Raw genomic sequence first — 15139 nt, 5'->3', positions numbered from 1 at the left:
AAACATATTGGGTTCATAGCATGTGATAGTTTAATCATTATTTAAGCTTTAGAAATGTCACAGCATAATTGCTTTCAGAATGAGTACAAACAGTTTCATGCACAAAAATTGCTTTCCTGCTGCAACTTTTGCCCCTCCTGGGAAAGTTACGCTTTTGTGAATTTTCTGAACTTAATCATGTCACTTGATCACAGGCAAATTCTCAGTGAAAATTCAAAATCCAAAAGATTAAAATAAAGTCTACAGATATATTTTAAAACTAAGCCTGTATTTTCTTTACGCTCTTTAAAAAAATCTATGAAAATATTTCTTTCATTAAAGAACAAAATTTGCAACAAAACCAGTTAAATGGAAAATGCTTAGTAAACCCTATTTGCAGAGTCAGGGAATGGAAAGCTACCAAATGTTGGATTTATAAGCACCCATGCAGGATTAAATTCAGCTCTCCTATGGCTGTGATACATTTTTAATAACCTCACAGCATGCATGGAGCCCTGCCTCCTTCTCTACTTGTAAGGAAAATACAAGGACCAGAACTTACTTTCTAAATTGGTCCTGTATCTGGAATATTCTGATGAATGCAATTGATTTTGCAGTATAAATTGTGTTGATATGTAAAATAGTGTCATAATCCCAGACTACACTTAGATGCGAACACTTCCACATCACATAGCCTACTACGACTTGTTTATAATTCAAGCGGTTCGGGTTGGATTTTGGAAAATACCAGTTATAATGGTTCTGCCATTTCTGAGAAACAGGCTGGGGGAAAAATACTCTCTGTGTTAATTTGGGAGTGGGGTTGTTTGCATGTTTTCTAAGTGGAAATCTTTTCGCAGCAGCTGTACATCCTCGTAGCAAAGACTTAAAGGTCATAAAATTTGGCCTTTGTATCAGGAATCTACTGGGAGTTATTTCTGGTAAAATTCATTGGAATTTTGCCATTGTGAGTCTTTTTAAAACTGAACTGTTCTGTAGGAGCAAAATCAACATAATCATTTCGCATCCCTTAAGGTTTGTGTCACCTTCTATGCTCTCGTGAGCTTCTAAGTGCTGACCAGAAGATGAACCTCCCATCCCCGTGGAGCCGCTGAGTATGCTGTAGATTATAGCTGTTGGGTTGAAGGTGGACTTCTCTGTAACTCATGCCATGGCCAAGGCATAACCCTCTTCTTTCCTCTCCTCTTGTATTTCACTTGCTGGGCCTGGACACTATGGAAGAGTAAGCTAGTTTATTTAAAATCAGAAGAGGCTGAGATCAGTGAAGGCATAGGGATGGATTAGGTGGGTATTCTTTAATGTAGCTTTTCGTATAGGGAGACAGAATGAGTTCACCATTTAAAGCGGTCGTGTGAGGTCATGTCTAAACCACACGAGAGCGCGGTGTGGGAAGAGCCTTTCCCTCTCTGATACACGCTCACATCATCAGCTAAATCACTTGTACGCGAACCTAATGAATATTAGAACATGTTTTACTTTCACAGAACAACGAAGTAGCTGTGGAAGGCGTTACTGTTCACACTCCCGACAAGCCCTTCAGTCTGGCAGCCCCAATTTAAGCTCGCTGCCTGCGCTTGGCTCTCCTGCCGCGCAGTGCTGTGATGGGGAAGGCAGGATAGGCTGAGAAAACAGTCATCAAAGATTCACTGAGATCCGGGTGACTCCTACATGATGAGAGGAGCTATTAATATTTTAAAGGCTGCCATCCATCCCTACAGGCACCAGAGTATTACGTCACCGTGTGTACAGGACGGAGTGGCAGTAATCAATAGATCTAATGTGCTGGGGGCCCAGGGAGGGACAAGTTAGTACTTCCCATGCAGAACGACTGGATATAATTAAGTGAAATAAACAAGGCTTATCCTTAGGAAAAAAGAAAACTCATCAACTATTCTGAGCTGAAAACAAGACTTCTTTATCAAATAGTATGGTTGGGATTGTTTAGGGTTAGAATTTCTTCGCCGGTGTCGTGGTTTAACCCCAGCCGACAACCAAGCCCCACACAGCCGCTCACTCACCTCCCTCACAGCGGGATGGGGGAGAGAATCAGAAAGGTAAAAGTGAGAAAACTCGTGGGTTGAGATAAAGACAGTTTAAGAGGTAAAGCAAAAGCCAGGCATGCAAGCAAAGGAAAACCAGGAATTCGTTCACTACTCCCCACCGGCAGGCAGGTGTTCAGCCACCTCCAGGAAAGCTGGGCTCCAGCACGCTAAGGAACGGTGACTTGGGAGACAAACGCCGTCACTCCCAACGTCCCCCCCTTCCTTCTCCTTCCCCAGCTTTATCTGCTGAGCATGACGTCCTATGGTCTGGAATATCCCTGGGGTCATTTGGGGTCAGCTGTCCCGGCTGTGTGTCCCCCGACTCCTTGTGCCCCCCCAGCCTCCTCGCTGGTGGGGTGGGGGGAGAAACAGAACAGCCCTTGGCTCTGGGCGAGCACTGCCCAGCAGTAAGGGAAACATCCCTCTGTTATCAATACTGTTCCCAGCACAAACCCAAAACACAGCCCCACACCAGATACTATGGAGAAAATTAACTCTATCCCACCCAAAACCAGCACAACCAGTCAAAACCATATGGTTTTTTGCAAAGAAAGCAATGTGGTCTGTAACTGGAACACAATAATAATGATGACTGAGTGGTAAAGAAACAATTTGATGTATGTGAATTTTATTACTGAAAAGCCAAACTGAAAAGCCGAAGCCACATACATCTGACAATTTTGAGGCTCGCTCAACAGATAATGCAGGTATGCTCCTTCACTGAGACTTTCTGACTGCTCTCAAATCCTGTCCCCACAGGGCCCAGCCTCCTCTCCCAGAGCACGCTCCAGCTCAATTCCAAACCCGAAGGATCCTTCCAGTACTCGGCCAGCTACCACAGCAACCAGACCCTCGCCCTGGGCGAAACAGCAGCTGCCCAGCTCCCGTCCCGCGGCGGTCAGGCCAGAGGTGCCATCCAGAGCTACAGCCAGGTACGTGTCCTCAGCAGGCAGGGTCTCTCGCACCTGAAATGGTGTGGGCTGGCTCCCAGTTTAAACAGAGCTGTTCGGTGCCCGCCGGCGCGTGAATGTCTGCCTTTACTTTCTGTCTTGTTCAACGCATCTGCGGCGGGGTGGAGTTACCGCTTTGATTTTCATAAGTCTGAAGCGGGTTGATTTGCATAGTAATAAAATGATCCTGATTGAAAAGGAGATTTACATGCCAGTTTTACTTCTTTGCTTGCACATGTATTTTGGTGATAGCATGTTTAGGCACTTCAGTTCAAAAATTTCTGTGACTGCTGATTAGGAGCCCTAACTGAGGTCTAGGACCTCCCTGCGTTGGTGTCAGGATATTACTGAAAGCAGTAAGTGCCAGCAAACAAAAACACAGCCAGGCTGACACCAGATGTGAAACCTGCTTGGGATACCATGCATCGCCTGGTGCCGTGGCCTAATCCCAAGGGTAAGAATCAGGTTTTTCGCCTCTTTTTCCCCCCTTATTGTAAGACAAGCAACTTAACCAGACAGCGCCTGTACGTTTCAAACATTTTGAAAGATTGTTTCAGATACTCATGAAAACTTTATCAATCTCTCTTCCTGTCTAAACGATCCCTCCTGGCTCTGACATGTAACCCTCTCACCTTCTGTGCTTTTCACTGCAACATCAAAGCCCCTCACTGGGAAGTTAAGCTTCAGTTTAGACAAAAATTTCTAGAAGCGTTCACGCTTATGTACGTAAACAAAGTCCAACTGGGTTTCGTTGGTCAGCTCAGGTTATTTTCTCTGTTTAGATGTTAATCACCCCACCAAAGCAGACCATCTCAGTGTGATGCTGGGACGCTTTGTATCTCAGGATTGTGTAGAAGTGAGCACTATTTGAATTTCAAAGCCGTAAATTGCAAAGAGATTTCGAGTATTATATAGTCATTGCACAGCTTGTGGGATACCGAGAGACATACAATATTCTATTCTCTCAATTTGCTCAGAAAAGTTCCCTGTCCTCTAAGACTGAAAAATGAAATAAAGCACAGTTAAATTTCATTTCAAATTGAGTAGGTACTTTTTTTCTTCTATAAAGGGTTTAAAATGAGCCTGCATAGTGGTAAGGCCTCAGGGTTTTTCTGTGTTTACCAAAGAGGACCTCCCTGATGTTCTTTGGGATTGGGGCCAGCAGGAGAGCAAGATTCCAGCTAGAAATAAAAAAGGAGGCTATAATATCCAGTTGTAGCCTGGGCAGATGTCATCAGGACTTGTGCTTTGTGAAAAGCATCGTACCCTGGGGGGTAGCCTGAAAGGGCGTGATGCATTCTTCAAGGAGGCTAGAAAAAATAAGATGATGGAAAAGGAACAGGTTATGAGAGCAATAGAGCAACAGAAACAAAAAAAAAAAAAAAGAGAGGGGAAGGAGAAAGAATCTAAAAAAAGAAAAAAAAAGGCAGGAAGGGAGCAAAGTGTGCAATTGTCTAGGGGTTAGAGGTAGTGATACTCTTTAATATAAATTTTGTCATACTCATTGATAGAAAAGGATGGAATTATGGAGAGGGGAAAAAATTAATGATCTAGATTTCTTTCATTGAAGTTACACTGAACAGCCATTGCTTAGATCTGAAAAGCTCTCATGAACCATCTACTTCACCAAGAACTGGTTACTTTCAGAAAGGTAACTAGTAAGTATATAAGGCAACCTTTCCTATCCTTTTTTTTTTCTTGGCATGAGAGGGCAGAAAATAAGTTTTCTTCCTGTGTTCCTCCAGATTGTATGGTACATGTTCCTACAGGAAAATAACTCACAGAACATAATAATTTTTCACACCATCATCCTGCAAAGGATGCTTGACAACTTTAGGTCAATTAAAATATATCTTGGAAATATTAACAAACTGTCATATGAACTATGAACTAATACCATAAAAAGCATACAAAAGAAGTTTTTAAAGAGGTAAACAAGAAGAGGAAGAGTCAAAAGTTAAAATTAAAAAGTTCTGAATATGACCATTGCTGATCCCACAATTAAGGAGAAAAAAAGTCAATTCTTAGAATTGTTTTGCTATCCCTGTTATAATTAAAATAAGCCTCAGGAGTCAAAACTGCTCAGATTGTTATAATTTCCTTTGGTATTTGTGTGCAAGGAATATAGCTATCTCTGAACATGAATGATAGCCCAAATGCATGGAAAAAATATGTAAATAGTCCCAAGGCCAGCTGTGACAGCAAGAACAATTTCTGAAAATGCAATTGTGTAAAAAAGAGAAACTAATTAGTCTTGGGACTTCCTGTATAGTGCTGCAAAGTGCAATCTAACATTTTTGTCAATTTGGAGGACTTCATTATAGATCATAGAGTTTTTCCACTGCTTTGAGTACTTTAGAACACAAAACTTTTTGTCTTCTGAATGCTACTGGAATAGGATTTCTTAGCAACAACTGCTCCTCTGGCAGGGAATTACTGTTTCCCCACTGAAAACACCTTTTCAAACTTGGTGTCCAGACCCTGATATATCCTGTATTAATCGATTAAGGTTATTTGTGAAGAGTCAGTTGTGGCTTTTATTACAAAAAGTAGCAGATTTTGCAGATGAGTTGGTCAAAAGTGAATCTTCTGTTTGGACAATGTCATTTGTGAACAACTGATTGATTGGGTCTGCTGTCATCTTGAGAATGGTCAGCTTATGTTGTAGATACCGTAGAAATACAAAGCACAGCATGTACTACAAATAGTGGTTTTCCACATGCTCTGCCCTGTATTTGCAAGGGGAAGGGAAAGGAAGTGAAACTAGTTTACGTTTCTGGATGAGGACTTTTATAGCTTCTGGTGATGCTGCGGTCTTTTCAGAGGCTGAGGCAGCAACAGAGGTAAATCCCTACTGCATATCATCCAATGCTTCTGAAGCTTCTGGGCTGAACAAGCTCGCACAGAATTTGAAAACCCTTAAATACAAAAAGTAGGTGAAAAATAAAAGTAATTAAAAAAAATAAACCTTGAAAAATCATTTAACAGTTAATTTTCTAATTTGTCTCCTTTTTCCTATAAACAAGTCATAAGTTTGTCATTCATCAGACCACCACACCTCACAAGCCCTCTTTAGAATATTAGTAGATGAGTACAAGAACACGTTCAGTTGTCAAGCAAAAACTGTATACTGGCCTCTTTCAGTTAGACTCATGGCTCTTCCCACCATCAGTCATCTGTGCCACAAGGTGACAGGCTACTTGATCATCTACCCAGACAAAATCTAAACTAAGGACTTCACTTCTGGTAGGACATGGCAGATGATGATGTATTTCAAACTGGATTCCAAATACAAACATGAGAATTTTTCTGTCATCAAAGGAAGCGGATGAAATCTTAGACGGATCGCTCTTATTATGACACTCACAGAGAACAATTCACTAGTAGAGGCTGTGGTAGAGAAGAACTGATCTGCGTAATACTGGTTTGATCCTACCTACTAGTAGGTAATGATTGCAGCTTTCATTGCTGCTTTAAAACCAGAGGTTGACCATCTCTGGACACTCTGAAAGGGTCTCACACAATTCTGTTTGTGGATGTAGAAGACTACAATGGTTATTACCTACCTTAATCTATACGTAAGCCCTTTGAAACTAGGATCAGGTAGGCTGACAAGTTTCCATAACCATGTTGGGGTATATTTTGCAAACACAGTGTAGCCATGACCTTTGTGATAAAAACAGAAGAAACAGATGGAATAGGCCACATTTGAGGGATCCAGAGGTATAGTCTGGCATCTATTACCATATAAGTGCATTTGAACATAGGTAGCATCATCCTAGTTAGGTCAGGAACTTATAAATGACAGCAAAGCCGTCCTGCAGAAGAAAGACCCTTCCACAGGTGCTGCCCAAGGACTGATGTCTGCATCCTGAAGACTAGAGAATGTTAAGCATTTTCCATACCCTCTTCTGCCCTTTGTAGAAGAGTGTTGAGAGAGGCATTGGACCAGAGCAGAGTGGTACCTTGAGTGAAGCCATATGGAAGGTTCTTTGGGCTGACAGAAAAAAAATAGCCCTCAATAGACTGGCAAGTCTAGCAGTCACTGAAAGAGCACAGAGCATCACTGAGCTTGTGAAATAGAGCTGGACCCTTAGAAGAACACCTGTGTCTCTCGAAAAACCCTAGAAAGGATGATCAAGTTTGCTGCTTAGGGCTAGCAACACCTGCGAATATTCAAGAAGCCAAAGCAGCCTGGACGGATGTCCTCCACACAACTTCAGCATCCAATTGGAAAATCCTCCCTGGAACCAAGAGAAAGGGTCTTCTCACAGGCAACAGTGTACTGCATATGACTATGTTCATATTCATCAGAGATGACCTTGTTTGGGATTTTAAGGGCCAAGCGATCCCTGAAAGTTCCAGTGAGAAAAACAAGCTAAAAACTGGTGCTGGCATTTAATGCTGAACTAATAATGCTTGTGAATACAAGTTCATCCAGACCTAAGATGGGCATGCAGACTTACTCAAATGTAACATAAATTTTCAGTTTCTTCTATTATCTGTAAGAGAAGTATACAGGACGTTGAGCGCAAATTGGCATTTCTTAAGGGTAACTGGTACCATGATTCAAAATTTCCAGCATTTTTCTGGAAACTGTATCATTATCTCATTCCCAAGAAATGACTCTGAAGCCTTCTCTGTTCTGAGTTCTGTTTCTAAGACTCAGGCGGTTCCACTGACAGAAGTTGTGTTCCTTAGCACCTGTGAATTACGAAGCATAGATGCACAAAACCTACCAGGTTTTGGTTTTGTGTTTTAACATGCCCAAGAATAAAACAGTTTGAAGGGATTTTAGATGATACACTGAACAGATCTGCTGCACCTGCTAACGTATTCATAGCAGTTATCTTGTTCTCGAAGACTTCTGCCATTCAGGTTTTGCTGGTCTTACACACCATTTTTCCCTCTGGGAGCAATCTCCAAGAATCAACATGCTGATGTTTCAGTAATCAGCAGCTGGCCCCAAAGTTTTGCTTAAGCTGTCTTGCCATGTAGGATTTTGTAATTCCTTATCGGTGAAAAAAATTTCGGCAGAATAAATAATTCAACACTGTCATTTGCCCCTCTCAATTCCACTTCATAAAGCAGAAATCTTGTATTGCAGTCTTTCATTTAATCTTTTCCAGTTAAAGTCCTGATTTAAGTGTTCAATTGGAATTGTAAAAAGAAGAAGAAAAAAAAAGCTGATGTCCTGAAATGTAGCACATTAAATGCATGAATTATGGCAGGCAAACAACAGTTAGACTGTTCTCTAGTCTTCTATAACCTAATGGGACACCCTCAGTAATTTTCTGTACAGAGTTCTGCAGATCTTGTTTTGTCCATATCAGTAGGGAATGATCTTTCTAGTAAGATTAAATGGGAAAGAAAATATTTTCATAGCTCTATTAATGTTCTCATGTTCCTTCACACATTTCTGCTGTTAAAAAGTATATATCAGCATCCATATATTGAATCCAAATAAGCAAATCGGGCTCCTTTTCGTTGGGAAAATTAAACCTCTGAGTCTTAGGATAGCTATTGATAGAGGTGTAGTAAGAAAGTTTTTGATTTTTGTTCACATCTATGAAATAGATTGCTGCAGGAGGATATAACAAATGGGAAGCAAATTTGCTCTTGGTTTATTACTTTAAACACAGCTTCATTATCAGGTTGACAACAATAATGGATAAATGGAAAAATAAGGGAAAAATACCATTGTACCATTTCATTCTTCCTCATGAAATATAATGCCACATTGCAGGATGAACCACGACAGGTCTGTGTGGTTGTCTTAAGCAACAGACATGGAGAAACACAGGGAGAAACTAAAACACATTTTGCCTCTGAAAACACGAGTGGAGAATGTGACTGTACACTTGGCCCTTTGAAAAAACATAAGAACCTCACAGTAAATTTAAGACGGGTCTGAGATTAGTCACATCCTAGAAAATACTGCATGCTAATGTTTTCATTCCAATCTGTTCATCCAAAAGTTCTCTCCTTCACACAGAGCAAATGCTTAGCTTTTTAGGAAGTGCTACACACTGCATTTTTAATTAAGCATTTAATTCTTGTGTCCCGCCACTACACCTTCTGCCCTATAGCAGACAATCGTGAAGTGGGATTTTGGGGGGTTTTGAATTAGTGCTTGCAGAATGCCTGCAGCTTTATAGAGGTTTATTAGGAATATGGGATAATACTGGTTTACTTGAAATTAATTACTTTAAATCCTTGACACATCAAGCAGCGTAGAAGTAGATTAGAAAAAGAAATTTTGTATACATGGTGACAGTGCTTGCCTAAAATCCTTATGATCTATGACAAATTGGCTAAGCTTCCAGTGTGTTAGCAGTGTGTTGCAGACGACACTGGTAACATTGCAGAAGACTGTATTTTGGAACAATGTTGAATATTACAAAATACATTATTATGCCACTTAACAGTCCAAAAAGTAAAATCTATTAACGAGTATCAATTGATAAGGTAGCTGGTTCAAACGACCTTCCGTCATGTGCAAAACTTGCTCTGCCCATGTTGCCTTAAATCTTGCCAGCCTGTTTATGTTTTATAAAAGTTGTTACCATGTTACAGTTTGTTAAACCTGGAAAATGAAAACTGTACTCCTGTCAAATACATTATTGGACAGTCAGTTGCAGATTAGCCCTTCTTTCCCGCTTAAAGCAGAGATGGTAAGTAGCTCAGCACCAAAGTAGCTTTTAAAAGTTCATTGACGTTCCCACAGTTTGCCTTCCTGGTTTTTGTTAGGAGTCTTTCAAATCAGCAACTTGAGCTCGTTGGCCATTTATGAAAATTTCAAGGCTCGTACTTGATGCTGTGGTGTTTGTAACTCGGGGCCGCAATCAGGACAGTCCAACTCAAGAGCAAGCAAGCTACTTACTTACGTCTGTGATCCCCTGGCCCGCCGGGGACCTACTATACAGAACAGCTGGAGGGAACAGCTTACGTGACATTTCTCTGTAAGGCCGCCGCTCTTTGGGGTGCAAAACCTCCTGCAGCCAGCAAGGTTTGGGTCCGGCAGTGCTGCCTTCGAGACGCCCGAACGCCGTGAGTGCTGGTAGCTTCCATGCCACTAACAACGGGCAGCAAAGCACCAGGAGCAGCTCCTCCAAAGCCTTGCTTCTTGTCCATCTCTAGAAAAATACATGTTCTTCCCCCGGATGCAAAGCATTTAAGATGAGAGGCGGGGCTCCAAAAGTAAAAAAAAAAAAGGACGGAAAAATTTCCAGTGGGCGTACATAGGGAGAAGTACACGGTTCTGGCCTTTTGAACCTCGTTTATTCTTTGCTCCGATTAGTCGTCCTACCTTGTCCTCAGTTCCTGACCAAATCCCTCGTTGGGTATCCCAGTGAAAATGAATCAAGTTTCATACCAGGACCATGGTGCTTTTGCTTACTTGTTTTTTGCCTGTAGGATGCTACTAAGAAACCACATTGCTCTTTAAATGTGAAACAACGCTGCTGTCGGCATTCACCACACCCCTCTGAACGGAGTCACAAAATTCATTACTCGCATTTTCAAGGCTTTTCTGGCGAAGGAGGTCGGTAGCCCAGCGGTGTGTGTTTGGGCGAAGCACCGGTCAGACCGATTGGAACCGCACAGTCTGCTCCCGGGATCCGGAGCGCTTTGAGGTGTCCAGTAAACCCCCTGCGTAACCAGAAACAAACCAACCTACAGAAAAAGAGTATCCGAAACGGGAGCGCGTCTTCCAGCGGGGCGCTGAGCTCCCGCTCGCCGCGGGGTGCGCTTCCCGGAGGATTTCAACGTTGCCGGATTCGCAGCCGATCCCTCGAGCCGAAGATCCCCCCTCAGAAGGGGGGAGGCCGCCTGCCCGGGAGGGCGAGCACCCGGCTCCGGCACCGAACTGCAATTCCTAACAGAATTTTTCGCCCCCCGCCGCCCCCCACGACCGCTGTTGAGGGGACCTTGGCGCGGTGCCGCCATCCCCAGGCGGATTCCCCCGCCCGGGGGAAGGACCCGGCGACCCGCCCGCCAACTCCCCCCACCCCCCCGCGGCTCCTTCCCGCCGGGACGGGGCTGAGGCGGGGGCGGCGTGGCGTCCCCCCCGGTAGGGACACGGGTGGCTTTTCTGTGAGGAAAGTTGCCCGGCCGGAGCCCGTTCCGTGGCTTCAGCCGCTCTCAGAGTAACACTCGGGGGGGGGGGGTGTATCTATTTATCACCCATTTATTCGCCTAGAGGCGGGCTGATCTGTGCCGGGGTGACGGGAAGGGGCGCGAGCGCCTTTTCCCAGGACTGAGCCCGGCGCCGTCCGCCGTGAGGCGGAGTCCCGACGCCGGTTGTTCCCCTTTCCGAGGCCGGGGAGGCTTTTTAAGCGGACCGAACGGGTCCCCGAATCCCCCGGGCCGCCCGGCCCGCCTGAAGAGGGGGCCGCGCGGGGACGGGGTCCTCCGCTGAGCGACCCCTCTTCCCCCCCCTCACACACACGCACACACGGCCCCGCAGCTGACGCCTCTGCCTTCTCCTTTCCTTCCCGCAGCAGGGCCCGGGGGGCCGCGGCGCCCACCCGGGCGGCCCGGAGCCTCCGCCGCCGCCGCCGCCGCCGCTGCCGTTGTTGCCGCCCGCTGCCGCCGCCGCCGCCGCCTCGGCCCCGCCAGCGCGGGAAGGCTTCGCGCCCAGCCACGGCAGCGCCTTCCACCTGCCCGAGCCCCAGCACGCCGCCGCCGCCGCCCTCTACTACGCCAGCTCCACGCTGCCGGCGCAGCGGGTGAGCTCCCCGCTGCCCGCCCAGCCCGGCGGTTCCCCCACCGCCACCAAGCTGCCGCGGGCCGGCTCCGCCGCCGAGGGAGCCGCCTACGCCGGCGCGCAGCGCCTCTCCTCCTCCTCCTCCTCCTCCCCGAAGCAGTCCCCCAGCCGCCTGGCCAAGTCCTACAGCACCAGCTCGCCCATCAACATCGTCGTCTCCTCGGCGGGGCTGCCGCCGTCCCCCATCCGAGTGACCTCCCCGCCCGCCGCCCAGTCTAACCTTTCCTCCTCTCCTATCCACCAGTTAAGCTCCACCATCGGCACTTACGCCACCCTGTCGCCTACCAAGCGGCTGGTTCACGCTGCCGAGCAGTACAGCAAGCACTCCCAGGAGCTGTACGCCACCGCCACCCTGCAGAGACCCGGCTCCCTCGCAGGTAAGCGGCGGCCGCGGAGCGGAGCGGGGGACGCGGATGGAGGGATGGAGGAGGGATGGAGGGATGCGCGGTGCCGCCGCGGAGGGGAGGTTGGGGGGGGGAAGGCGGCCCCTTGCCGGGGCGAGGAGGCGGAGGAGCGGGGGGGTGTTTGCCAGAGAAAGCGGTTTTTGGGGGGGGGGGGGCTGGGGGACGAAGGTGGTTGCGGTGCCGGCAGCGGTAAGTGGGGAGAGGCCGGCCGGCCGCCTGCTTCCCTGTGAGAAAGTCCCCGACTTGCGGCGGCTCGTCCCGGCCGGGACCGGGGCCGGGGCCGGCCCTGCCCCGGTGTCCGGAGGGTGCGGGGCCGGCAGCGCCGGGCTCCTGCCCGCGGTTCGGGGGGTGGGGGGTGGGGTGTTGTGTGTTACTACGGTGAATGCCTCGGCCACCGCGATCAAAAACCGTGAGCCTTTGGCAGAGAACCGCTCTTCCCCGCGTTTACGGGCGGTTCTGGGGTGCTGGACAAGTTTGGGGTTACTTAGCAGGAGCGCCCGGTGTTCCGAGTTGTGCCGAGGAACAGGCAGCGGTTATTTGTCTCCGGGTGCTCTTGAGGGAATAGGCTGTTACGGCTGATTGAACGTCCCTGTAACCGCAGACTTTGAACAGACCCTGGGAGTGAGATACTGGTGCGCTGCTCCCTAAACCATCCCTCTGCTAAACTGAGCATCCTTCAGGGGTGGGTTTTTTTGTGTTCTCAAAATTTCCAGTTTCATTGCTATAGTAACAGCTGCTATGCTCATATGTTCTCTTGCGTGACATAAATAGATTTGAAGATAAATAGGATACATAAGGAGGTTTGGCTCTGTTGATCAGGCAGGTACACAAGTTTCGCACCGGAGTTAAAACCTCTTCTCATCCCCCCTTTCTCCTCTCACCCATCTCCCCCCCCCCGCCCCACTCCAGCAGTTGTTGGCATCCTATATAATTCCAGTATGTCTAAACATACAGATTAAATTAACTGATAATAAAATATAGTATTAACGTATCTTCTCGTAAGAACTATTTGATGGGGTTTTGTTTCCTATTTAAAGGGCAGGGATTTGAAAACTTTTTGTTTGTTTGTTTGTTTATCTAACACTATTTTTGAAGTTCGGAATGTGTAAAGAGATAGTATCGCTAAATGGTGCCAAAATCCAGGTCTCAGGGCACTTGTATCAAGACTGCTGTCAATTATTCAGTCTCAAATTACAAAGTGGTTTATTTAACAATTATATTAGTATAACTTCTCCCCGCTGTGGCCCAGCACACTGTTTGCCACAGGTATTAAACACTGCCTTTGTAGAGTAAAGCAGAAATGTAGAATTGACACAGACTTTGTGTTTGAGGGGGTTTTGCAACTTCATCCTGTAGCAAGAGTTGTTTGAGCCTAAATAGGCATGGAGGGAACTGTCAGCGTCAAAGGAACAGAGGATAATTCAATTTCAAACTTGCATACCTGTGGGTATGAACTACCAGCGATTTCCCTGATTTTTCTTTACCTTTGTTCCAGGGTGGAAGTCTTTGCTTCAGGAAGTTTCTAACAAACAGGCACAGTCCATGTTTCTCTTTTTGTAGTTTTTAGCATTGGAATTTGTATTGTGCTGGGGTTTTGGGTTTGTTTTTTGAAGAAGGCATCTTTTATAGCACTTGCAGCATTAAAGCTGTCATGACAGCTGAGTCAAAACTTGTTCTGTAGGGCTTAAGGCCCATCATTAATGACTCTGAAGTGCTACAGCGTTAGAGAAGCTGTTCGTCCTACGCTAGACCCAAGTTGCAGCGTGGATTTGGACTTTTGGGGGCTTTTTGGCCAATAATGGTTGTACAGGCGTTCCTAATGGGGTTTTCTACTTTGATTTGAATAAAAGTTTAGGAAACTGGCATTCATTTGCTTGGATTCTTTTTAAATAAAAGCTTTTGATAAGGCTTCTGCATCTTGCATAAGGTAGGTACTTCCTGCCCTGCCCCTTTTTAGGACCCGCTGCGAGGAGTTGCTTGTTACTGATTACGGCCCGGGTGAAAGAAAAGCTTATAGATACATGCATTTAGGAAATGACTGGTGTATTTTTGTGTGGATGTTAGTATGGAAAGGGAATAGTGATTGATCATTTGAACTTGCTATTAAGTTTGTAAAAATTGGTAAAGCAACACTAACTTTTCCAAGTCAGAACAAGCATAACGAGCTTCTGAGTTACTGTATCTCGTGGGCATTTGCTTTTAAGATATGCAAAAAAATCTCGGTGTCTTATTTCATAGCAAACGGGAAGTCCTGTAATGTGAGTAAGTATTAGGTGACAGACATGCAGAGATAATATTGCTACTTTAAAAAAAAAAACCAAAACATTATTTTTACACAGTGGTGACATGCCTTTCAACTAGTCCTTGAAAGGAGCTCTATCACATGACCCATTCTTTTGCAAAAGTTCCCTATTGTGTGCTCCCACCCGTTATTTTCCATTGCCATTCTGTTGCATGTTCCTCCTGGCCTCCCGCCCTCCCGGAGTTACACATTTGCTAGCAGTGTTAAGTGCCTGACTAATCTTCCAGACTTTCACTGGATTCACTGAAGTCAGTGCACTACACAGAGGCTTAAAATTAACATATGCTTTAGAGTTAGCCAGGATCAGATGTTACGGATACTACTAAGGCAATCTGAATTTTATTTTTTCTATAGGCATTTTTGATCATAACAGGTTTGGTATTTAAGCTGTAAGTATTTATGATATTATCGCAGGAGTTTTCCAGTCATTGTGTTAGAAATCAAGCCCAAATAAGAAGGAGAGCGAGCAATTGTATGTTGAAAAGCTAATGTTCAATAAATGAGATTTTTTGCTTCTTGTTCACAACATCCAAAGATGGGTTGTTTGGAGGAGGAGTGGAGAATAGTTGTCACATAGCACTGATTGATGGTTTGCCTACTGTGATTAATGTGAAGTTGCATTGGTATGTATGTGTCATCACGGGGATGATGTTACTCAAAGCAATCTTCTGTCT

The 15139-nt window shown here is 45.5% G+C and overlaps 1 protein-coding gene across 7 annotated transcripts in view; it reads left to right on the top strand.

The window, feature by feature from the left end:
- CTNND2 (catenin delta 2) overlaps positions 1-15139 on the top strand; it is a 658470-nt gene that overhangs the window by 370908 nt on the left and 272423 nt on the right. For 6 of the 7 annotated variants that reach the window (XM_069808867.1, XM_069808866.1, XM_069808861.1 and 3 more), the window contains 2 exons: positions 2802-2974; positions 11494-12136. In XM_069808867.1, the coding sequence (XP_069664968.1) occupies positions 2802-2974; positions 11494-12136 (816 nt within the window). The remainder of the gene's footprint in view (positions 1-2801; positions 2975-11493; positions 12137-15139) is intronic. The other variant, XM_069808868.1, reaches the window with a different exon arrangement.

Source organism: Haliaeetus albicilla, chromosome 21 (assembly GCF_947461875.1).
Source record: "Haliaeetus albicilla chromosome 21, bHalAlb1.1, whole genome shotgun sequence".
NCBI lineage: Eukaryota > Metazoa > Chordata > Aves > Accipitriformes > Accipitridae > Haliaeetus > Haliaeetus albicilla.
Note: the sequence above shows the minus strand (reverse complement) of the source record. Positions and strands in the feature narration are given on the sequence as shown.